The sequence below is a fragment of the Denticeps clupeoides genome, chromosome 10, assembly GCF_900700375.1.
Source record: "Denticeps clupeoides chromosome 10, fDenClu1.1, whole genome shotgun sequence".
Classification (NCBI taxonomy): domain Eukaryota; kingdom Metazoa; phylum Chordata; class Actinopteri; order Clupeiformes; family Denticipitidae; genus Denticeps; species Denticeps clupeoides.
In genome coordinates, this window is record NC_041716.1 from 3,609,073 (window position 1) to 3,633,029 (window position 23,957).

The 23,957-nt window shown below is 45.1% G+C and overlaps 1 protein-coding gene across 7 annotated transcripts in view; it reads right to left on the bottom strand.

Annotated features, from left to right (window-relative positions):
* LOC114798586 (IQ motif and SEC7 domain-containing protein 2-like) overlaps positions 1–22,785 on the bottom strand; it is a 54,187-nt gene extending 31,402 nt beyond the window's left edge. For 2 of the 7 annotated variants that reach the window (XM_028994410.1, XM_028994418.1), the window contains exons 1-3: positions 22,360–22,785; positions 20,446–21,641; positions 18,116–18,142 (exon numbers count right to left, since the gene is read on the bottom strand). In XM_028994410.1, the coding sequence (XP_028850243.1) occupies positions 18,116–18,142; positions 20,446–20,864 (446 nt within the window). In that variant the 5' untranslated portion in view covers positions 20,865–21,641; positions 22,360–22,785. Of the gene's footprint in view, positions 1–3,349; positions 3,432–6,111; positions 6,166–18,115; positions 18,143–20,445; positions 21,642–21,784 lie in introns of those variants that run through there. The other 5 variants (XM_028994412.1, XM_028994411.1, XM_028994413.1 and 2 more) reach the window with 5 other exon arrangements.
* Positions 22,786–23,957: the final 1,172 nt, after the last annotated feature.

Sequence of the window (23,957 nt, forward strand, 5' to 3'; positions counted from 1 at the left end):
CACATGACCCGTCCCCACGCGCCTTGACGGACAGTGTTGCATTCCTGGCGGCGCGACACGCGGTAAGCCCGTCAAGCTGAATAGCGCCGTCTGGAATTCTGTCGCTGAGAAGTGTCCAGACTACGATGGACAGGAGCGCTGGTCTGCTAGGATTAAGACTTAGCCCAGCCTCGGTCGTCAGCATCAGGCATCACCGGGGCCTGGGGGCGTCACAACATGTAATTGTGACACCTTTGAAATTGAAATTAGGTGTCCTTTCAAACGCATTTATTTGTAGCTACACAGCCGAAAGAACAAAATAAGTGAAAACAGGGATTTAAAGAAACTATTGCGTATTTACCCAAATGTGGATCCCTGCTGTGATAAATGTGGAAGCGATGATGCTTCGCTTATCCATATGTATTGGTCGTGTCCTAGTCTTGCAAAATATTGGAGGAAGATATTTCAAACCCTTTCTTACATTTACGCCCCCTGGAGCAATTTAGGGTTAAGTGTCTTTCTCAGGGACACAATGGTAGTAAGTGGGGTTTGAACCTGGGTCTTCTGGTTCATAGGCGAGTGTCTTACCCACTAGGCTACTGCCACCCTGTCCTCAAACAGCGTATACAACCTAATCCTTTGATTGCACTTTTTGGCATCAGTGACGATGCATGTCTGACCCCGGTAAAATGCCGGACACTATCTTTTGCTTCCCTTTTAGCCAGACATGCAGTTCTGCTCAGATGGAAGGGTGCTGCTCTTCCCACCCCTGCTCAATGGATGAGGGACCTTATGTCCTGTCTAGGCCTTGAAAAGATACGCTACTCAATTAGTTATACCAAAAAAATTAATTTCACAAGGTCAGGGGGCCGTTCCTGGAGCCTTCAGCCTCAGAATCCGACTATTAATATTACCAAGTCAAGTTCCAGAAACAATATTGTTGTCTTGTTCTTTTTAATTAATCAATCTGGCACGAGGATGGGGTTATTACTATGTGGAAAGGTTGTTGGGTTTAGAATTGCACACGTTATTATCATTATTGTTCTTGGAATATGACTAAATTGTCATTTTAACTATAATACTCTACTGCAATGTAACCCGATATTTGTATGTAACTCTTACAGAACTGATTTACTTAGTGAAATCTTTTTATACTGTCTGCATTGTATTTTTTTCTTTCTTTTTTGTAGTTGTCTCTCTCTCTTGCTTAAAGTCAATAAAAATATCTGAGCGAAAAAAAAGAAATCTGCAGAAAACGGCGCATCTTCTTCTCCTTTACTCTTAATGACCACCTCATGAAGCTGCTTATGATGATGAGGATGTTGTGCCAAGAGCGATAAGTGTTTTCCGTATGTCATCCTGTAGGTTTGTTCCAGATGGTTTAGTAGGATGACGAAGCTGGAGGAGTTTTGTTTGATGTCCATGTGTCTTTTTGGCGTGCTGAAAGAAAAGCACCATTTTGGGTCCGGACGGGCCACTGCGAGCTACAATTCATTCAATCTATATCTATACCATGGATGAGCAGCACCCACCGGGATAGCGTGAAGGCAGGCATTTTTACACCAGTACACTCTCAACATGAGTGAGATCTCTTGAAAAGGGGGTTATCAGGAGGCCAGAGGTGAAAGGGCCATACGCCGGCACCAGGGAGCCCTGTCTCATCCAGATCACACCTTTTTTACGGCACAGCATCCCCAGTTACTCTACTGGGGAATTGGGATTCACATACCCGACCTAGATGATGGGGTGAGTGCCCCCCCCACCCCCACCGCTTCTTCTACCGCTGAGTGACGTGTGAAGCCCCTGTGGCCAATCCAGAATTAAGGAGCCCTTCCCTAGGAGGTCTCCCATCTCCACATTCTGGAGAACCTCCTTGTTGTGGTGGGATGTTAGTTCTGTCCTCACCCGCTGGTTTATTCTTTTTACCTTCAAAAATATGCAAATGTAACAGATATAGAATGTGTTATGGGTTCTGCTATTCTCACACTCATGCTATTCTCATTCTCAAAAGCATGCTAAAAATATGATTGTAATTGTGACGCCTTTGAAATATAATCGAATGCATTAATTCGTAGCCACACAGCCAAAGGGCAAAAACTGAAGACCCGGGGTTTAAAGAAATCAACAGAAAACTGCACATCTTCTTCTAGTTACGTCCTGCTTACTTTTTTTTTTTTGCTACAAAATTGTTGTAGCATTTTGAAGGCACTCCTCTGTTCACTTGAACACTGTGTGTGTGTGTGTGCACGCACAAAAACATTGTGCACGGCGGAGGAATTCCAAGTGTGCAGAGCGACTTTTCTCTTTATTAAGAATTTAAAAGGTTGACCTCTCTATCGTTCTCCCTCACTAACACCCCCCCCCCCTCTTAAAATACCCCCCTACCTCCCTCTCTGAGATGAAAGATGAATGCCAGTGCTTCACTTATGCTCTTGGATGCGGATGGTCTTCAGCAGTTTGTCACTGGCCAGTTGCACGTGTCACTCCATCAGTGGCCTTTATACCAACCAAGACCTCTTCTTCACATTCTAGTCACACTTATTATTAAGCTGGAGTATATTGTTGAGCTGTTTCATTTTATGTCATGCATTAATTTAGCAAAGTTTAATATACAAAAATAAAAAAATAAAAAGGCCCTTCATGAGGATTCACCCCTGGACACTGCATTTTAAATACGTTATACTATTAAGACAAGCATGTGTGACCTCTGACCTGACAGGGAAGTACTCCTTTCCTTCTCATACATTCTCCTTTTCTATGCCCGGCCAATCAAATTAGCAGCCAGATGCAGCCTGTAACGCCCGTCCAAACTGGTAAATTATTGAGAGTGATTTCACTCCGGTGTTTTACACTTCGTTTCCCCCTGGCCCTCCATGGATTTTGGATATTTTTACACACAGACAGGAGTACAAAAGGTATTTGCAATTGCAAACAGGAGCAAACCAGAGTAAAAAAATGTAAGGTATATTTGGAATAAACATTAAATTCTAATTTAAGCAGTGCCACTGTGAAAATGAAGTAAATAAGCCAGCGCAGCGGGTCTATGGATTTATGCTTAAATCACTGTAGGGGAACAAATACCTAGCAACACGAAGCAGAACATCTGTGGTTGTAACACCAGCACCTGTCCCGTTCAAAAATAGCCCCTCAGAACAGCGGCCGAAGCATTATTCTGCACGAGCGTTCTAAATGCATGAGCAGGAGACACACGACTTCACATCGGAACTCAGTGGGCACGGGTGAGAAGGAGGAGGAAGGCAGAATCAGACAATCACACACCCGCGGCTGTGAGGTGCACTGTGCACGCAGTACAGTAACGCACGGCGCGAGGCAGCCGAGGGAACGGGCCCAAAAAAAAAAAAATCCTTACCGTGGCGCCGCCGGAGAGGAGTCCCATTCAGGCTGAAGGGGCGAGATAGCGAATGATCCCTCGCTGACTCCCTTTCGCGCTCGCTCGCTCACTCTCTCGCACTCTCTCTTTCTCCGACCCCCCCCCCCCATCCCTTCCCCGAGCCACATGGTTGCATTCTTGACGGCCGTTTTCATTTCCATCCTCCACGTGGTTACCTTCCCACTCCCCGGCATTCTGAGCAAAAGCCAGTCCTGCTCTATTAGCAGCCGGAGTAAAGGCCGTTAAGCTCTTGTTGCGTTAAGCCCATGCGTCGCAAATGAAGATCCTACTAAGAAAAAGCCACTGCACTCCAGTATCCTGCTTCCTTGTGACCATAAACTCCCGTCTGTGCTTGAAATCTGTGTTTATGGATTTTAAACATGGTTTAGTGTGCACTTCCTGACGGTCCGTTTCATGCATCGCTTGCCCACCGCTCCATCCGTCTCCCAGTGATTCAGAGGGACACACCGGCAACTGGGAAGATGCCCCTGGCGACTGGGCCGTCGCTCGTGGCGGCACATAATGAGTTAAAAAAAGGCAGATGCCTCACATGTCCTTTGCCGGGGCTTTAAACAGCGGCCCTCAAGTCTCCCTCAACAGACTGTCACACTGAGTGAAAAGTGAAGTGATTGTGAGACACTGCAGCACAGCGCACAGTGACACAACGAAATGTGTCCTCTGCTTTTAACCGTCACCCTTGGTGAGCAGTGGGTAGCCATGACAGGCGCCCCTAATTCAGACTTAATTCTGAAGATGCACATATGCCCACTGCACCATTTTGCAACACTAATGTGGGAAAACACTGTACAGGCCTCGTCAAAGAATGTTGTACTTCCTGTCTGAAGTCATTAACAGTCATTAACAGCCAGGAAGGCAGCACCATGCCACTAACACAAGAGAATGAAGCAGCATCACTAAAATACCAGTCAAATGTGGTTAAGATTGGATTGTTGGTAGAAGAGGAAGATTTTGGCTTTGGCTGTAAAATCACAATAACCCCCCTGACTCGACCCCACCCCAACTCCGTCTGTCCTCCCGTTTCTATTAAACCAAATCTCAGACCATGATCCCCATTTTTTGGTGGCACAATTATTAGGGCTGGATGTTATTTAGATTTGCTATTTACTTTACAAATAAAAAAATCTAGAAATTTCCATTTACAGTATTCCACTTACAATATTTTAAAACATTTTCGATTTGAACTACATGAACTACATAGATCATGCTTAATAAATTAAATAATCAATATAGTAACTAATTTCGGCTCATTATGAACACATTCATTTCTTTTTCATCTGGACCAATAGGTTTTGGAGACCACAAGGGGGCAGTGTAAAATCCATAGGTCTTGTAAAATAAGTTTCCTTGCTCACTTCTTAAATCAGCCTGGTTGTTTGTTTCTGTGTGAACATGTGGATTCATATTGATTGTCTTGAATTTGCCAACATATGCGGAGTGAATCAGCAAACAGAAATTAACCAGATAATCATAAAGTCACAGGTTTGAACCGCTCTTACTACATTTACATTTACAAAAAAAAAAAAAAGTGAAGTGATTGTCACACGTGATACACAGCTGCACAGCACACGGTGCACACAGTGAAATTTGTCCTCTGCATTTAACCCATCACCCTAAGTGAACAGTGGGCAGCCAAGACAGGCGCCCGGGGAGCAGTGTGTGGGGACGGTGCTTTGCTCAGTGGCACCTTGGCGGATCGGGATTCGAACCGGCAACCTTCTGATTACGGGGCCGCTTCCTTATCCGCTAGGCCACCACTGCCCCTGCAGACACCCTTATCCAGAGCCACGTACAAACAGTAGTTACAGGGACAGTGGGTCTTCTGGTTCATAGGCAAGTGTGTTACCCACTAGGCTACCACCCTGTGTGCCTTACTACCACTGTGCAAGACACTTAAGCCTGAATTTTCCAGGGTGACATAAAGGCAATATTGTTTTTTCATCTGTTGCACCAAATAAATGTTATCCTACTTTGGATCTAATGGAAATTAGAGCAAGGCAGAGCACATCCCAGCAGAGCAAAAGCAAAAGAGGGACCACAAATCCGGACACATGCACTGTAGTACAGTCATAGCTGCTGATGTCAGTCTAGTGTGGGGGGACTCCAAAATTCTGCTTCCCTTAAAAGACTTGTAGCCGTGTAGAATGAAAGTGAAGTGACTGTCATTGTGACCCTTGGTGAGCAGTAGGCAGCCACAAAGGCGCCCGGGGAGCAGTGCGTGGGGACGGTACTTTGCTCAGTGGCACCTTGGCGGTTCGGGATTCGAACCGGCAACCTTCTGATTCCGGCTCAGCTTCCTGCCCCACAAATGTAGTCCACACACAAAACATTTGCCACTTGCACTGTACAACAGTAATGCAGAGGCTGTCCCCGTTCAGCAGTGCTGATTCGGCACATGCATGCAGAGAAACCGTACATAAGCCTTCACCAGGATAGACCCATGTCCCTGTGCCGAGAGGGGTCAGCAACGATTGCACATTAAAATCAGTGCTAATGCCAATAATGCCTACAAATAAAAATGTGATGAACTGAAAAATAATTATCCTAGAATATTGCTGGTATGTCAGAAGAAGATCCGTTTTGGATTCTTCTTTAGTTATTAAATATGTCCTGATGAACAGATTGTAGTAAATCTACTAAAAAGTGTATTTATGATACATTATTGTTGTGTCGTAAAGGTCAAAGGAAACTCCATGTGATGGATGAGGTAAAGGTGAGTCTACCGTAGGCCTGGCAGTGCAGGACGGGGGCTTCTCGCTCGCGGCTCCATGTTCCATCGCTCCATACGCCTCTGATCCCAGTCCCCCCGCCTCCTCCCCATCCTCGCTCACTCTCTTTCACTAAGACTTTAATCAAATTATCTCTTCCTTGACCTTGTCTTTCAGAGAAGCCACCAGCCTTTGAGCACCAGCCCGCTGTCTCACACACACACACACACACAAATCAAGTCAAAACACACTATTACCAACAAGAAAAAGTCATTTTTATCTGAATCATAGCTTTTATTCAATCATCATCATCATCATCATCACCATCAACATTTTTGAATATTACAGTAAATTCTTATATTATATATAAAATTATTTTTATTATATTATATATTTTATATTATATCCAGGATCATTGATTTCTATGTAGCAGACAACCCACCACCAAAGCAAAATTAGCAGGATGATGAATGGCGGAATATTTACAGGACGGCTGAGGGAGGGGAGGGAAAGCAAAAATAGTATAGAGCGGTGTTTATTATTTTTTTATCAATTACATATTTTTACCCCTTCCCTTTTAGTGACTCATCACATGTATGCTCCCCCCAACCCAACCCCCTGCAGTCTCTGATGCACTGGAGAATTTACATATGTCAGGCCCGACCAATCCGCTGCATCCGCCAGGCTCTCCAATCTGACTCAAGTGTTTGGTGCCAGCTTTTCATTTTTTTTTCTTCCTTATGACAGTATTCCTGTCCGGATCGTACAGGATTTGGAGCAGGTTTCCAGGGAGACAGCCAGGCAGCCCCATTCCCACTCGTCACAGAGACAAGTGCGCATCTGGAAGTCTGGGACAAATATCACTGAGCAGATGCCAGGCTGGCTGGCTGGCTGGCTGGCTGGCTCTGGGCGGAGCCTGTGTGCCTTCATCTTTTCGAAGCGATTCTAACCAGTGGTGGGGAGGCGGATGTTATGTAAAGAACTGTTTTGCTTTATTTCCATGACATCCAACAGAATGGGAGAGCAGAACGGAACAAACGCAAAGTGACCAGTCACTTCTGCAGAATATTCAAAATAACAATGAGCACAGAGTCATGCAACAGTGTAAAATTTACACAAGCTGCGATGTGCAGCAGACATCATTATTCTTAAATTCACCCTAATGTTGCATCTTTTAAAAATTGCAATAGCTGCTTACCACCGTGGCCCCATCCAAGGCCCCATGCATTCATGTATCGTATATTTTTATTCATAACTAAGTTATTTGTCCAGTTATGAACACCCATGTCTTACAGCAATTACTATATGCAGTATAAAAAAAATTGACCTGCCATTGAGGGTGTGTGTGTGGGGTCATTCTCTAAATGGCCTCTCCCTCTGGCCTCCACGGGACATTAAACACTGCGGCACCTCACGCTGATATGGTAATGACAGTCGTGACAAAACCATACGGCCAATCTGTCTGCAAAGCTTATTCTGACGAGAGCCATTTTGACATTAACAAAAAAAAAAAAAGACGTTCATCCATTCAGTCCACAAATACAACAATTCTTATTATTATTCAAGCCTGAGATTTCAGTAAGAACTCTTGTCCAATGTTTGTAAGTTGCAAACATTGCGCTGAAAATCTGCATATCAGGACCTTTGGGCCGCCAAAAAAGCCTTAAAACTGACATCAAATTGACATGCAACTGCCAAGAAAACCCAATTTTGCCCCTTGTGCGTCAGCAGTGCAGTGTGTATACAGCCCCATGCGCTGTAGGCGTTGTCTTCACACTGTGACCTGTCATGCGATGTGTCAGGCTTGAATGTTTCTAATGCAATCTGACAAGACAGTTGGCCTGCAAAGGATCCCGCTCTACTCAAATAACTACAGAACTAAATAAATAAACAAATACATTAATAACAGTGAGTTTAGATTGGTGTAGTTTATGGCATCATAATTTGTCACATCACACATAAAAATCCTTCTTTTGAGTGTAAATTTCAAATTCATCAGCACTTCAAAATGTTTTTTCAATTTCAGGTGGCTGTAGTGAAACATCATGTTGCCATACATGTCCCCAAACCTTCTGGTGGTTTATAATGAACAAACTGTATGTGGTTTGCCAAATTAGGTGAATATGTAAAAAAAAAAAATCTAAACTGTGAACTGATTTAAGACCCAATTCTTATTAGCCTAGACAAAACATTCTTATTTTCAAAGTCGAATTGGCCAATTGTGCATAAACCTGCCCAATCTGGCAACACTGCTCTGAGCTGTGTTCCACAGGCAAATGACATAATCAATGCTATGGTATTGTTTTTTTTGGCAAGAAAACAACAAGAGAATATGATAACGTTGTAATGTACTGGACAGATAAGACCTGAGTCAATGCAGATCTTTTAGATCTGTATGAGATTACCAGCATGAATCAGTCAGATTGAAGGCATGAACATTTCAAATTTCAAAACTCATGAGGTCAAAGGAAATATTCACAAAATATTATGATAAACTCATGTACGTAATTTCAAACGTACTCTCACTAGTGGGATGTTGATGTGACATAATTGTGATGTCTCTATAGTTACTCTTAACATGTGACCTGACTACTCATGTGCTTCTCTGAGGTTCCTGTTTGTTAAAATGCGTTGTTTCAAAGACAGGGCTCAGTCTAATCTGCCTCATCTCATAATATAATGACACGTTTAGAAAGACTGCATTTTCAAATGGTTCAAGTGGGTTTTTCTAGTGGTGACCTTTTTTTTTTTTTCATTTACAATGTCCTTCGCTATACAGAGGACAAGAGGAGAGAGACAAGACAGACAAAGAGTAAAGAGGTAGCGCAGGAGGATGCTGGTTTTAAAGTATGGCTTTAGAGAGAACCAGAGAGATGTTCGGCCCTAACACAGACCCACGTGAACGACACTTTAAGCAGCATCAACCCAGCAAATTCCCAAATCTTATCTCCACCTCACCTCACGTCAATGACACGGTTCGCCATTGTTTTTCAGGAATATTGCATAAAGTGTGACGTTTAGTAATTTCCCTTCTTTTCTTTTTTTTACGCCTTTCTCGATAATTTTATTCTTTCATTCAGCAATACCTTCAATATCCAAAACTGTAACATTCTGCACGTGAGTGGAGGGAAATATACGGCCTGGTTCTCCCCTGCGATGACATTCTGTGCTTTCCTTTCTGTGGGGAAAAAGAGGAACTGGCGAAGCCCAAACCACGTTCCTACTTTAACACTGAACGCAAGAGAAATGTGAAACGCAGCGGCACGTATTCACAGGGGAGGAGCAGACGCGAATACAGACAGAGGAGAACCAAAGAGCTGAAGAGTAACAAAAAGCAGGCCGAGGGTGAAAGGAGGCGGGCATTAGGGGCCTTTTTTTTTTTCCCCTTTCTTCTTCTCCTTTCCCCAACGAAACACAGTCTTTGATTCCAGGGTATATTTTCTTTTTTTAACCCCCCCTGGTCACTACACAGGTTGGCGTGGATGATCCTTTATCGCAGGGCGGGACGCAGTTGCAGGTGGCATGCTAGCAAAAATCCAGGCCAGTATGGAGGGCGCACAGAGCGGACGCCTCGTGGAGCTCGGAGTCTAGCAGGTCTACATTTTAGCGCCCCGCAGCCAACAGGTTGTTACTGGGCCTCCTCCATTAGCATCTGTTCCACAGACACGTGACAGTTCGGTAGAGGACAGTGGGCAGATGGATGTCATGGTTGTCGGGAGGGGAGAAGGACCAACTGATCTGGTTACCTAGAAGATGGGCTACTGCATTCAGAGGCAGGACAACAGAACTGATGGACGATGTCGTCGTCTTCCTCTTCTCTATGAGAAATATAGGGAATGGGTAGAGAGAGACAGAGGTGGGTTGTCTTTTTTTTTTTTTTTTGTCATGGATGACAGACATGGATCAGCGGAGCTCACCTCATGACTTGACATTGTCACTTCATTAATAAAGTAGGTTTACTAGTTAACTGTGACCTGTGGTCGATTCACGGCCTTATACTACAGGCAATGCATAAATAGATGGAAACATTATAATATTATGATTTCGCAATTTGACCACTAGGTGTCAGCACAATCTAGATTTAGGTTAAGGTTTAGCTTGACGATTAATGTTCGACAGGATACAGAGGCTACAGAGGAAAAAGTAACCTCCCAGTGTCAAGAATTTCAGAATCTAATAGCAATGACCTTCTTTAAAAGTCTGTAAACTCGGTTTTCAGAGGACTAAAGATGTGTTTTTGCCCTGAGGGCAACATATAAATAAAAAGCACACAAAAAGTGATAGATGGAGGGACAGGAGAAAACAGGAGAGCTTTGGATCGAATGCAGAACATGCAGCTCATGCACGGACAGGGCGCGATCAGAGTTAGGACTGCGGAGCGAGACACAGTAGGTATTACTCACTCGCAACGTGGGATGTGTACGTATGTGTGAGGGCGCGAGAGAGGAGAAGATCTATGCTGAGGGAGTGTGAAGAGCTGCATGGGAATGGGCGTGAGGATGTGTCACTGGCACAGACAACTTGGGGAGTGTTATTTAGATGCGCTAGGCATAATTTGTACTCTTGGGATTCAAGAGGCAGAAGTAATGTAGCACCCTTGGGTTATGGGCTCAACCTCTGCCTTTCTGCACACCAAAGCCTTAAAGGTAGAAAGGCAAGGGGGAAATAAAGTCCATGATTATGCTTTGTAGAGCACAGAGTGCAGCACATTTCTAGAAGATGGCAGGTGTTAAAGAAGCTCCATCTGGGCTTGAAACCAGTCATTTTCTATAAAAGCCTTAAACAGCTACACTTCGCATTAGCTAGACTGCATGCAGAATGTTGTATTAAACAACCTTCATTTCTGAAATGAAATCTTTAGGTTTACTTTAAGATTACAAATTAGTGGTGTTTTGTTAATTTGATTAGCAAAAGATTAAAAGATTGCAAAATTAAAACAGATTAGATCTTGCAAAAATAAGCAGGCCATTTATAGAGACAATTCTACATTTGTGGGAGGAGCCTGATGATTGAAAGCTCTCAGTCACACTACTTCCTCATTCTGAATCATGCCTGTCAATACATCATATGCACAAACATCAAGACTGTGTTGCTTTCACATTTTATCAATTTATTCATGTAAATCCTGAGAGTATTTTGGAAATAAATTATATCTAAATTATATCAAGCATGCAAAATAAAAGGCAATATTCCTAAACACACACCTGAATAGCTGCATACGATCATATCTTGTTAACCTTTTGAACTGGGGTAGGCTAAGGTTGTAGCTTACTTGATGGCAACGTTGTAATTATCCTAAATGCAGCCTGTGTTCACATGCACCACTGCAGAGTGACATTAACCATGCACGGCATGAGAGCGACGTTCTGATCCACTTGCCAATCACAAACGGCAGCTAATTGCTGCCTTGGCCGGGCTGTTTGCAAACAGCACATCCTCCAGCAACTCTGCAGGTGATAAGGCAGGTGGATCAACATGGCATGGAAGAGGAATGGTGCTGCTCCCGCTGCACTCTGGGTAACAAGCATGAACAGGGGCTCTGGGGATTTTGTGTCCAGCTGGAGAATTCTCATGGTGGAAGGAGGGGTGGGTGAGAGTGACAGTTTCAGGGAAAGGGAAGGATGCGGGGGGGGTGGGGGTCTGGACTCAGGCCCTTACCTTGCCTGCTCCGAGGGCCTGGCGGGGGGGAGGGCGCATGGCGGCTTGGGCAGGAGGAGCCGCGTTGGGCAGCAGTACTGATGGTGAGTCGAGTGGCTGTTAGCGGTCATACTGGTGTGGAGAGAGGTACTAGAAGTAGCAGAAGTAGTAGCAGTAGAAGTAGTTGTGGTGGTAGTAGGATTGGAACGAGTAGTAGTAGTACAGGTTGAATTAGGTGGTAACCTGACAGAGAGAAAAAGAGAGAAAGGGGGAGAGAGAGATAGGAATAGACACAAAGAGAGTGAGAGAGAAAGAGAAAAAATAAAGTCAAGAAAAACAAAAAGAAACAGACAACAAAGACAGCCACACGTACAGTACAAACACGTTAGCGTTAGCATTAGCAGTTGTGTTAACGCAGGCAAGGCGCAGAGCAGGCCAGAGAGCGGGAGAGAGCGAGAGAGAGAGCGAGAAGATGCAGGAGCGAAAATGCCAACAACACTGACAGCTCCTCCAAAGCCCAGCAGCAAGCAGACCCCGCCAACCACCCCACATCGCTCCATCAGGTACCGCACACGCCTTAACTCGCCGAGGCTACACAAATTAGCATTAGCCTACAGGTAAAAAAAATGCCGATGTAGTGAATTTCATTCACTGGGATGTTTGCTGCCTTCATCTGTACTTGTGGGAAAGTCCTTTTTTTTTGATGGTACCAGAGTTGCTAAAAAGATGCTATAATGGTCATAATGACAAGCTCTAAACAAGTCGGTCACTTCTCTAACTTTATGCAGGTTGGACACAAAGTTAGATAAGTGAACGTTATTGCTGGAACACAGATGGAAGTAATTTTAATTAGGTTTCGTCAATAGCAGTCCTTATTCATTTATAATTTTAGTATTTTTTCCCCCCTCATTCAACGAATTTCATGGTTAAGCGCTTAAAAGTAATTTTTTCAAACCGACATCGGCAGTAAAGTGTAATATATTTTTTGTATCTCATTAATCCTAAAATGAGATACAAATGGAAATGCGATTGAGAGGGACAATGTATTTATTACCCAATTAGGTAGTTTACCCCAAAAAATCAACGGCACCTGGTCTGTGAATTACCTTCTATGGAGGATGAATAATTGAATTAAATTGGTCATTTGGTCAATTATTCACAAATTAAATAAGGCTGTATCAAATATGTTTCCTCTTTGCATACTTTTTGTGGTTCGGGTGGTTGGTTTATGCAGGTGGCTTTAAAGTTAGGAGATTCAGTTAATCAGCTCTACAAATATATTTTTCATTACTGTGCATTTTATATCTGACTTGCATTCACACTTTTTTTTTTGCTGATATACCTGAAGGTAATAATACTATCCCCTTACATAATTGCCCTTGCCTGTATAAGAAGAAAATTATTTAATGGGATTCAAAACAGATTGTAAATGTTTTTGTCCTTTAATATAACATGTATACTGTTATTAGCTGTTAATTATACTGCATTTTATACTGCATATCTTTCTATACTTCCACCATCCATTGAAAACAATTTTTATATACCAACATGACATTAAAATTTGTATGTGTGTTAATTCATCCTCCACAATACTTCAGAAAAACAAGACTGTATCCTCCTCCTGCCAGCCGCTGGATATTTCAGATTCCTCAGTCACATTTGAATGCACCATGCAATAGTGACCTCTACAATTGAGTTGGGGTTCATGTAAATTTTTAAGTTTCAATTGTTACAAAATTAAGGATTAATTGAGGAAAGAGATCACATGATTTTATAGAACATACAACCTAAATGCTAATGTTCCTAATTTTGAAGTACATTTTTTAAACAAGGACACAAACCATAGCCCGTGAAACTGGAAGCAGTTTCTCCTTGTCACCAAAACAGCCACTTCAGCTATTGCATGTTACTGAACAAGCCACGACAAAGACACACAGACGCTCTGTTAAGGGGAGAGGACAAGAGAGCAAAGAGAGAGAGAGATTATAGGTAAAGATAGAAAGTTAGGGTGAAACAATGAGAAACATGGGTGGTGATAACCTAGAATGGCTGAAAAAGAAACACGATAAAAGGGCGACGAATGCAGGCAAACAGAAAGAGAGCAAGAGGAGTGAATAACATGACCAGAGACAGACAGAATACATATGGAGACACAGTAAAAATGAACAGTAATGGGAAAATGCAATAATAAAAGAGGAGAGATATGAGAAGAAGTGTTGTGTTTTTGCGTTTGTCGGTATGATATTTGTAAAGAGTCCCAAACCTGATATAAATGGGTAAACAAAACTTCTGGAAGCTACTGGTTCGGTTATACCAAAGGTTTTTGGCATTTTTAGGATCAAAATTACATCCTTTTCTGATAGCTGACATATTTCAGTGTTGGTATTATATTTTCACGTCATAGCAGTGGAACTATTTTGAAAATGTTTTTTCATATGTCCCAGTTATGCATCTAATACTGTGATTAATGAGGGCTATTAATCCAACCACACCTCATCAGCTTACGCTTTCAATATAAAATCACAAATATTTTTTTTCTCATCACCCAAAAAATAAAACACTATATGAGAACGAGTCAGTTAGATGTGTTTTAAGTATTTATAATGTTTTATTTTTGTTATTAAAATCTGAGTCTGGGCCCAAAAGTCTGGCCTGTAACCTATATAGTTTATGATGATAGGGGCAAATGCACTGCCTTTCACCTGTGTAGCAGTGAAGGCCACTCTCCTCAAGGATACGTGACCTATTTACAGAAATGGAGAGGTGCAGGTGAGTAAAGAGGCTCCTTCCTCCCCCTGAAACCATAGTTGCGTCCCATGACATGCCACTATAGTAAGTCACATTGATCATCTGGCTGTGACCATGTGACCAGGGCCCCATACCACATTACCTGAATCCGGACAAGACCGTGGTACTCATTTCTTGTGTTTTATGAACTGCCAATCCTCAAAGGGTTGCCACAGAAGAGGATGAACACAGGGAGAGGTCTGGAAACTCATCCCAAGACTCTAGGATGAGATCATCAGCGCAGTCAATTAAATTGCCTGTAATGCCGCTTCTTACCCAGAATGCTCTGCAGCCTGGCAGCTGCACCACATTTCACACATCACTTCCACTCGCGCCACTCTTCCCCATTTCCCCCAACACCACGCTTCTCCATCTAATCATCCATTTTAATCACCCCCATCTGACCCCCTCGCTCTTTCTCCATTTCCTCCTCTCCTGTCTTCCTCTCATTTTTGCCTCAGCACTCTCTCTCTCTCTCTCTCTGTCTCTCTCTCGCCCACAGTGTTCTTCACATGCGTAAGCACTTGTGATAACTCACCGCGTTCCCACAGCAACCATTCTTGTGGTGAAGCACACAAGAGGGTTATAGCGTGAGTGTTCGGGCCTATTTCTGTCCGCACCTCGGGTTATAGGCAAGAAATGGGCACTTTGTTGCACCAGGCGCTTAATTATTCTACAATCAATACACCCCCCCACCACCACCACCTTCAACATCAGCGGTGCAATAACCAAACTGAGTAAACCCCGCTCCCCCATCACTGACTCGGTAGAAGCACGTTTTGCTGTCTCCAGCCATCGGCCCTCTTCAGCCAGTCACAGCTCCTAATACTTCAAGCCCGTCAACCAAGTTGGTCTGATGAACCGAATCTGACACAGCCAAGCGCTTGGGTGGCACGGCCAGGGTCGGGTATAATCCAGCCGATGTGACATCGCGCCCAGGCCGCGGCCGCGCAGCACAACCGAGCCTTGTCAATGTGATTACATTAAAGGTCCCGACGGGCTTTGTTTGGTGAGACGAGATGTCAAATGATGCCGAGGGGGAAAAAATGTCACAATCTTTCTGCCATGCTGCCAATTTCACCTACGATTATTTAACACCAACACAGACTCACCCGTATCACATTAAAGCAGCCTGGGCTCTTCTGCTTCACACTGTCATAATATGTTCATTTCATAAATTGCTCAGCATATGTAGTGTAATCTGACCCCAATTGGACTAAATGAACTTTCAAGGCAAAACAATCAGCTTTAAAACAGCGTAGAAAGGTTTGTTGCACGCAACTGCAGGAATAAGGAGACACTGACTCGGTTGTTAAGGGCAACGGCAGAAAGTGGAGGGTGCAGATGCTTTGGCAACTCGTAACATTTCATGTTAGAGCATGGTGTTTCAGAAAAAAAAAAAAAAAAAAAAAAGGAGAGCCATACACAGGAAAGTTCTACCGGGCGTGTTTTTCTTTCTATTTGTACGTTTCTCTCATACACAAACACATGCATACACACACCACACACACACACACATTCTGAATGCCCCAGGGTCCTTATGGCGGCCAAGTCAACTCTGGGGAAGTCATTTATCACAGTACTCATCCTATCACTGCGATTCCTAATTTAGTACAGCCGCAGAGAGCCGGTGCACGGAGCCAGACGTGAGACGGGCGCATGGACAGCTTGTTAACAGCGACACTCCAAATTCACAAGCAGCGGCATCACATGGCTGAAGATGAAACTGAACATTTATTTAAGCCAAATTCACCAGCTCTTGGTATTATATCGTTACAACCGTGATGTGATTGCACAGCTGGAATTGTCACCTAAGGCTCCATATGAATCTTCATTCATTCACACGTAGCTGGGGATTGAAGCAACGCTGGTCGTGTGTAGCTGTTTTAGCTTGGACTGCACAGCCTCTCGGCAAACTGCTCCCAGCAGGAAAGAAAGACACTATGGCAGGGATGGAGAGGAGAGATTTTCCGTGCCGCACCACAACTGGTCCCATGTGTGCTTCAACGTATCAGTGAAATAATGGCCAATGGGCTGTTGCCTGCATGGATCCCAAACTTCAAATCTAATTTCTAGATAAAGTCAAAGGTCTTGAAGAAAATAGTATTTGTATCTCTGTCCACTCGTCTTTGAGTTTTCTAAGTCTACCTTTCATTTCTTTGCACATTTCAATGATGCCTTGGCGACGGAACACAACACCTCCTGCGCCAATGCTTCTCTTATAATGATGCTGATTTGTCACAGTTAGCCTTAGCAGAAGGCTACATTACATTACATTTACATTATATTTACATTTACATTTATGGCATTTATCAGACGCCCTTATCCAGAGCGACTTACAATCAGTAGTTACAAGGGACAGTCCCCCTGGAGACACTCAGGGTTAAGTGTCTTGCCCAGGGTAAGTTGGGTTTGAACCTGGTTTTTCTGGTTCATAGGTGAGCGTGTTACCCACTAGGCTACTACCACCCTTATACCACCCCCTTGCTTTGGGTACATCATAATAGCATGCCAGGATATAATATTTTACAAAATTATCAAACTCCTACTGTAGCAAAAATATATTGAAACACAGGATCATCAATGGATTCTTAATATGATGTGTTGGCTGAGTCTGGATCGACTTGCTGTTGGAACGATAGAGGAAGGTATGAATGTTATGTCCATTTCTTTACATTCCAACTGCAAGCCGAAATAATGATCCATATCACATGATAATGCAAGTGGACAGTTGAATTTCATGATAAAATACAGCGATGCACCAATAGAAGAAAGGTAACGTCCAAAGTTGTCCAGTGGTATAAAACCATTGGTTGCCTTTTTAAAGACAAATGTTACGTCCTTGTCCTTAACTACTCCAGTGGCCTTGTCCTTCATCCCCCTCGCTGTGCCATGGGATCAACAAAACAATCTATCAGAGCCACAATGACAGCTGCATAGATGTATGTATGAAGTGCCAAAGACAATGTGCAGCACCAACCTGTTACATAAGCCTTTTTTTTCCCAAATACACTCCATTTAAGCTGTTACCATGACAACACATCATTTATTGTTCCCTTCATTCATTTTTATCAGGAACCAACAAAAAGACACAAGACAAAAAAAAAACATGACAGGCCTTTTCTGAGGAACGTTTTACAAATAATAAGGAGCCAGGAAGGCAAACAGATACCCCAAATTCCACATTCCACTTCCGCCAGATTAGACGCGCCTGACTAATGCTTTTAATTATGTTCTTTAAACACCCACCTACCCCGATCAGAATCACAACCATCTCCTTAAGACTCCTCAATGCATAATTAGCAATATGACAACATGAACAAATTAGGAGCCCACGCCACTCTGCTCTCCTTTCATATTTCACCGAAGGCACGATCGATTGTCCTTAATCAATCATGAGGGACACGATGCGTCTTTCTTGACCCACATTTTGACCCCATCCCTTTCCAGTCACCATGAATAACTCCACTGATTGCTCAGACCACTAGAGTTCCCTCTAAATCATGATCGAATGAAGAAGTCCGCCACTGCGTGAACTGGGGGTTGGGGGTGGGTAACAGGGTTTTTAAAGCAGGAAACAAGAGAGAGTACAGACCTGTCTTTGTTGGAGACTCCATCTGGCCTATGGATTGAACAGGAAGGACATTTACAGAAGACCGGACAGAGAGAGAAAGAGAGAAACAGGGAGAGAGAAAGAGAGAGACAGAGAAAGCGGTTATAACCGTGAACAATGAATTCCTACACATATAAAGTACATACATACATAAAGCAGGGAATGGTTCATCACCACCAAATTTGTTTTGTGCCAAGAAGACTAAAGGACCATTAAATCAAAGTGAACAACTTGATTTGATGAAGACGAGCGTATGACTCTCAGCTAAAGATGAGGGTTTATTATGAAATTATGCACTCTAATTAATAGCAATCTTTCGTTCGTCCAAACTGGTGCAGATTAAGAAACTAGAACATAGTTAAAAAAAAAAAAAACTCAAATGTAAAAGTTATAACTTCATGTCCGCTATTCATTGCATGTAAAGTGAAACATTATTCCTTTACGCTGATGATATTCATAATTACACATTGCTAGAATATTCTCCCCAAAAAACATACAGTCAGTACTTGTTTGGGGCTGAAGAGTTGCAGGTTTAACTTTTTTTTTAATTCATTTAAAAAAAAAAAATTCTTTGAGAAATAGGGTCAATTGTAGTTAAATAAGTAGAAGTGATACAGCTTGGTATTACAACTGGCTCCAGAATGAAGGGATATGTCTGTGTCCCTTGATTTATGCTCAATTAAACTATTAAACCATAACTCCATCGGTCACGTTTGACAGAGTGAGTGTGCTGCTCACTGGATCACATTCCAGGGGCAGTAATTGCCACCTACAGAGGACGAGTGTAATTAAACCCAGGTCACGCTAATTATTATTCTGTGGAATAATCTGTCTTTCCGCCTCAAGGCAAAGTGGTGAGATGATGAGGCGCTGGTCCTGACGCTGTATTTACACGCAGCGCCATAATGAAGCATGTGAAGCGCGCTCTGCATGGCATGCGTGTCGAGAGGAGGACTGGCATGCTGGAGGATGGTTTTTGAGGTATCTGCGTTCCAAAAAACGCGGAGGACTTCTAAGAATAATAGTCATCAAAGGACGTGGGAGGAGGAGGACGGTGAGCTGCGGAGCGAGAGCGCAAAGAGGGGGTGTAAATGACCCCCGTGACTCAAAAAAAAAACAAGGAACGCATAGTGGTGTGCCATCTGTGTAGCGCAGAGGGTGGGAGGAGAAGAGAGTGGGGGTATGACACGCGCTGGAACGAGTGGAAGGAAGAAAGAAAGACGCCACGGAAGGGACGGAGGCTACGTCCCTCTTATGCTGATGGACCCAGAGTTGATGGACCTCGGTCGGCTGCACGGCAGATGCTCAAAACCGGGAACGAGGTCCTGCTGCTGAGACGGCTAACTGTGACATAGACTGTGACACCCTGTCCCATAGTGTCCAGAAACCCGGCAAAAGAAAAAGAAAAGGCCAATCGGCTGGTGGGACGTGGGAAAAGCACGTGAGTCAAGCGGTGGAGAAGCAGCTCGGACGCGGCGCGCTAGCGCCACAGAAAGACACGTCTCCCACGAGACGGAGGAGAAAGCGCTTCATTTATCTGTGCAAACAAGGGGCAATTTGAGCTGGTTCCCGACGAGAGGGAGCGAGGAGTGCGCCGGTAGGGCGTTTAACTAGCGGGGTCTTTATCTCTGCCTCATCTCCATGTCACTCTCCCACACACATCAGAGCACAATCTTGCTCCCCGCTGCATATTAATCACAGCTCCCGCTCCTACACAATGCGAACGCCATCCTACGTGCGAATCTCGCTAAATCTCCTGCACAAAATGGCCCCGACGCTCGCCTGAAGAGAGACCTTCCTCCCATGTTCTCCTCGTCCAGGTCGATAGGCCACGTAGGCGACGCGCGTCCAGGGCGAGGGAGTCCGATGTCGCGATCTACGCCGCTTCGAGTGCTCCCGTGTGTCTCTGCGAGTGCCTCCCGCGCGCAATTACAGCCCGCTTGCCTGGAGTTGCATCAGGACCATACATCTTCATGCCCTACACACGGATTTAGAGTACGCCGAAAATTCTCCTGGGATAAATAAATTCAGGAGCTAACAGATGTTGCGTAATGGAGGTTGGAGATATTACACAATACCACCTTGTGGAGGGAAGGCCACGTGGGTGCCGTTCTGAAGGTCCTACAGCTACAGTGAACACCAAGACTTCACATTCCAGGCCCAGATGCATCCTCCCTCTCGAATATTAAAAAACACATTCATAGGTCTAACGAAAGTCGGTTTTTTTTAAGAACAATCCACTCAGACCAAATCATCCAGATGTCCACCACAGAACATCTAATAAGAAGTTCAGAGCCCAGAGGCGTACTCACTGTCTTTTCAGAATGGTTGTTGGGTTGGTGCCGGAGCTGTCTGTCCTCTCCAGCTTCTCCTTGTCCACAGGGTTGGACCCAGTGGAAAGGCCTCGACTGAGCCTGGTGTGGGTCCGGCGATCCCGCGGTGGCACCGGCGGTGGGGGTGGTGGTGGCACTGGGCTGGTGCTGCTGTTGTGGGTCTGGACGGGTAGAGGGGGAGGCGGGCAAGCGTGGGTCGGACCGGGGCCTTCAGGCTGCCTGTCGAGCCGGAGGTCTTTGTTCTCCTTGCTCAGGCGGTCCAGCTGGACCTCCAGCTCCTCGATGCGACGTCTCTGTGTCTCCAGGAGCTTCTGCTGGCTCTCGATGATGTTGTTCAGTTCAAGAAGGTACTCAACAGCCCGGTTGGGGCTCTCTGGACTTCCTTGGCCTGCATCCATGATGGAGTACCTGGTTCCTGCTCTTTTTTTTTTCAGAAAGAACTACACAGTCACCCGAGTTAGGAGCCCTCCCCCCCACGTGCTTCTAGTGGGGGGGAGAGGTTAGGAGAAGTTGGGGTTTGGAAAGAGAAGGTAATGACGTTCTTCACTAAAATCCAGACGTTCTGATGACACCTGACAATAGTTCCCACTCAAAAAACAAGGCCCTCTGTCACACAGGCTGAAAGTTTGCTCAAATATCGATCATTTCAGGTTCATATGCATGAGATCCCAAACGAGTGGTAGCTCTGATGAGAAGATGATGACCTTGAAATGCAACATTTTTTTCCCTTTAAGACCAAAAGCGGCATGCAAGGAAGTGTGTTATTCCAGAAAGTGCATGGTCGCAAAAACACATCACGCATTTAAAAAGAAAAAAGCCAGCCAAACAAGTCACAGAGGAGCACGTCCATCTTCTGCCGCATCTGCTTGCGAAGCGCTTCTCCACGTGGACATAAATGTCAAATGTCCCCAGAGCAGGAGTGTTCTTCTGGCTATCGGGTGCTCGCGGGTCACTTCTCGGAAAAGGGGCTTCGGGACGCGCTCCAGCGGCCAGTGCGCCATTCCTCAAACGGCGACTACCAGCAGGCAGAGGTGAAATAATGAGATCCTCCGCAACAGCAGACGCGCCGCTCGGGTAGTGTGCGCATGTCCGAGGGTCTCCGTTACCCAACTACCCATCTCTCCGGGGCTTTCCGTTCCAGCTTCCTTCATCCCGATCGCCACATGACCCCTTACCTACAAAAAAAAAAAAAACGCAACGAACGGGACTGAGCGGCGGTCTGATTTCCCGAATTTTCTCACTGATCCTCTGCATGCCTCCTCAACCCCCCCCCCGCGGTGAAATCGCACCTATCCCCCCGAATTCCAGATGCGCTCACGGTTCCTCGGCTCCGTGAAGGTTCCGCTTCTCTTCTGCCTCACCTACAGACGGCGCGGAGCGGGGGTCGGGGCGGACGTAGCAGCGCGCGTTCCGTGCGTAAAGAGGGAAAAAAGGCTGCGTTCGCGACGCTCGCTTTTGCTGCGGGGACGGGAAAGAGCGAGGACCCGAGGAAACTCGTATCGATCGCGTGGCCGTAGCCTTATTATCATATTCGAGACGCGGCTCCCCACACGACGCCACGCATCAACAGTTGGCGCGGGGTCGCGTTTATTCCCCGTTCTCGGCGGACGTTGATCCAGCTCAGCGCGGTCCTGCTTGCGGGGAAACGCGCACGATGCAGCGGCCAGCGGAGCCTCGGTCCAGGCGCACCTTACGCACGATGAGACAAATGGCCATCGATCAATGAAAAAACACTTCCCGCAGCTCCACGTTGTGTTTTTTTTTTTTTGCTTTATTGTCAGTTACTTGCTCTTATTTTATTTTATTTTTTGTTCAAATCCAGTGCGTAATTGTTTTGGGGCTATTACACCAAAGCGCATGGAATCAATAAATCGTAAATTTGTCCATATTTACCCCTTTTTCTTGTGAACGAGGTTTGCTGAGGATGCACTCGCGGCGAGAGGTCTCTAGATCAGTGGTGCCGAGTTTGGCTCCCTCCCCACGGTGTCGCCGCGGCTCCGCCGCACCTGCCGCCCCGCTCCGCCATTCCGGCGCACCGCAGGCCGGCCAGCCGCGCTCCGGACCCCCCTACCTCTGCCCCGGGCGTCGCGGCGCTCCTCCGTCGGGAGGAAGGGCAGCGTTGCGGCTCAGTTTGGCCGCGTGAGTCGGGGTACGCGCACGGACCTCTGACGCCGGAGAGAGCCCGGAGCGGCGAGCGCGGGTGAAACTGCGGCTCCTGCGGCGGCCATTTTGGAACCAGTTTACGTGCGTCGCACCGGGAGAGAAGCTCCAAGCGCAGAGCCGTAATGAACGCAGTCTCCCCCCCACCGACTCTCTCTAGGCGGGTGGAGGAAAAATGCGCGTTTCATTGATTGTGCAGACAGCAAAGAGGGGGATTCTGCTGTCAGCTGAAGAGATGCTGAGGTGCCATGCCAGCGTAGGCAGTGGGAATTTGTCACGTTTGCCATCATAATAAAAATGATTCTGTAGATAATGATACAAAATACATTGGTTTACTTCCCCAATGAGGTACGCAGAGCTTTAATTAAGGATTTTAACCGGCTTGCTTTAACCCTTTGGACACACAGAAAGCTATTTTCCAGGTTAGATTCCAACCATGGCTTGATAGTTGGGTTCATCCAATTGCTTACATTACATTCCTTCATACATACCTTCGTATTGTCAGCAAATTTACGTGTGCAAGTTAGTATTATTCTACGTATCGTTTTGTAGAATAATAATGGGTTGAAACTACCCACCATTTCTAGAGCATATTAGGCCTTCCTACATATGACCTATGATGCTTATGTTTTACACTGGCAGTGGTCTTGCATATATCTTGTTGTGATGTGTGTTATGTAACATATTGATATGGAACACCACAGTCTCATCAAGTACAGCTCTGTACAACATTTTGTACGTATGACACGTTTTTGAGTTGAAGATGGGAAGCAAAGTGAAAGAAAAGCTAAATGATGTGCAAAATGCGAATACGCCGCTGCCCATTGTGTTGCTACTCTTGTCATTTATTTATTTATTTCATCAAGACTTTTTGATCCACTCCCATCTCATCTTCCTGTGTTCCTCCTACACAATTTCTACTCTGCCCACTCGATCACACACAGACGCCGTTCCACAGCTGTCTCTCAGTCACAGTCGGGCCTGAGGACAGAGCAAGCTGCAGGAGAAGTAGATGTTCATCGTGAAATAACGAGGGGCCGTGCACGCGGGCTGTGCCTTGAAAGTCATCGTTTCAGGGGTTAAGTGTTCCAGGCTATAATCACACTGCGTGTGCATTGTTCGGTTCCCCCAGGCCATGCATGGAAGGTAGTGCAGTTACATAACAAGAGTTGTTGCTCACTGCACTGCTCCTGTGTGAAGCGCTCACACATTCCCACGTTTATGTTTTCTCCCGAGACTCTTCAATGCTTCACGTCTAGATGCTACATAATGCATCTGTAATACTTTTGGATACATGTATTACATTGTTGTTACATGACAATTTGCGGTCC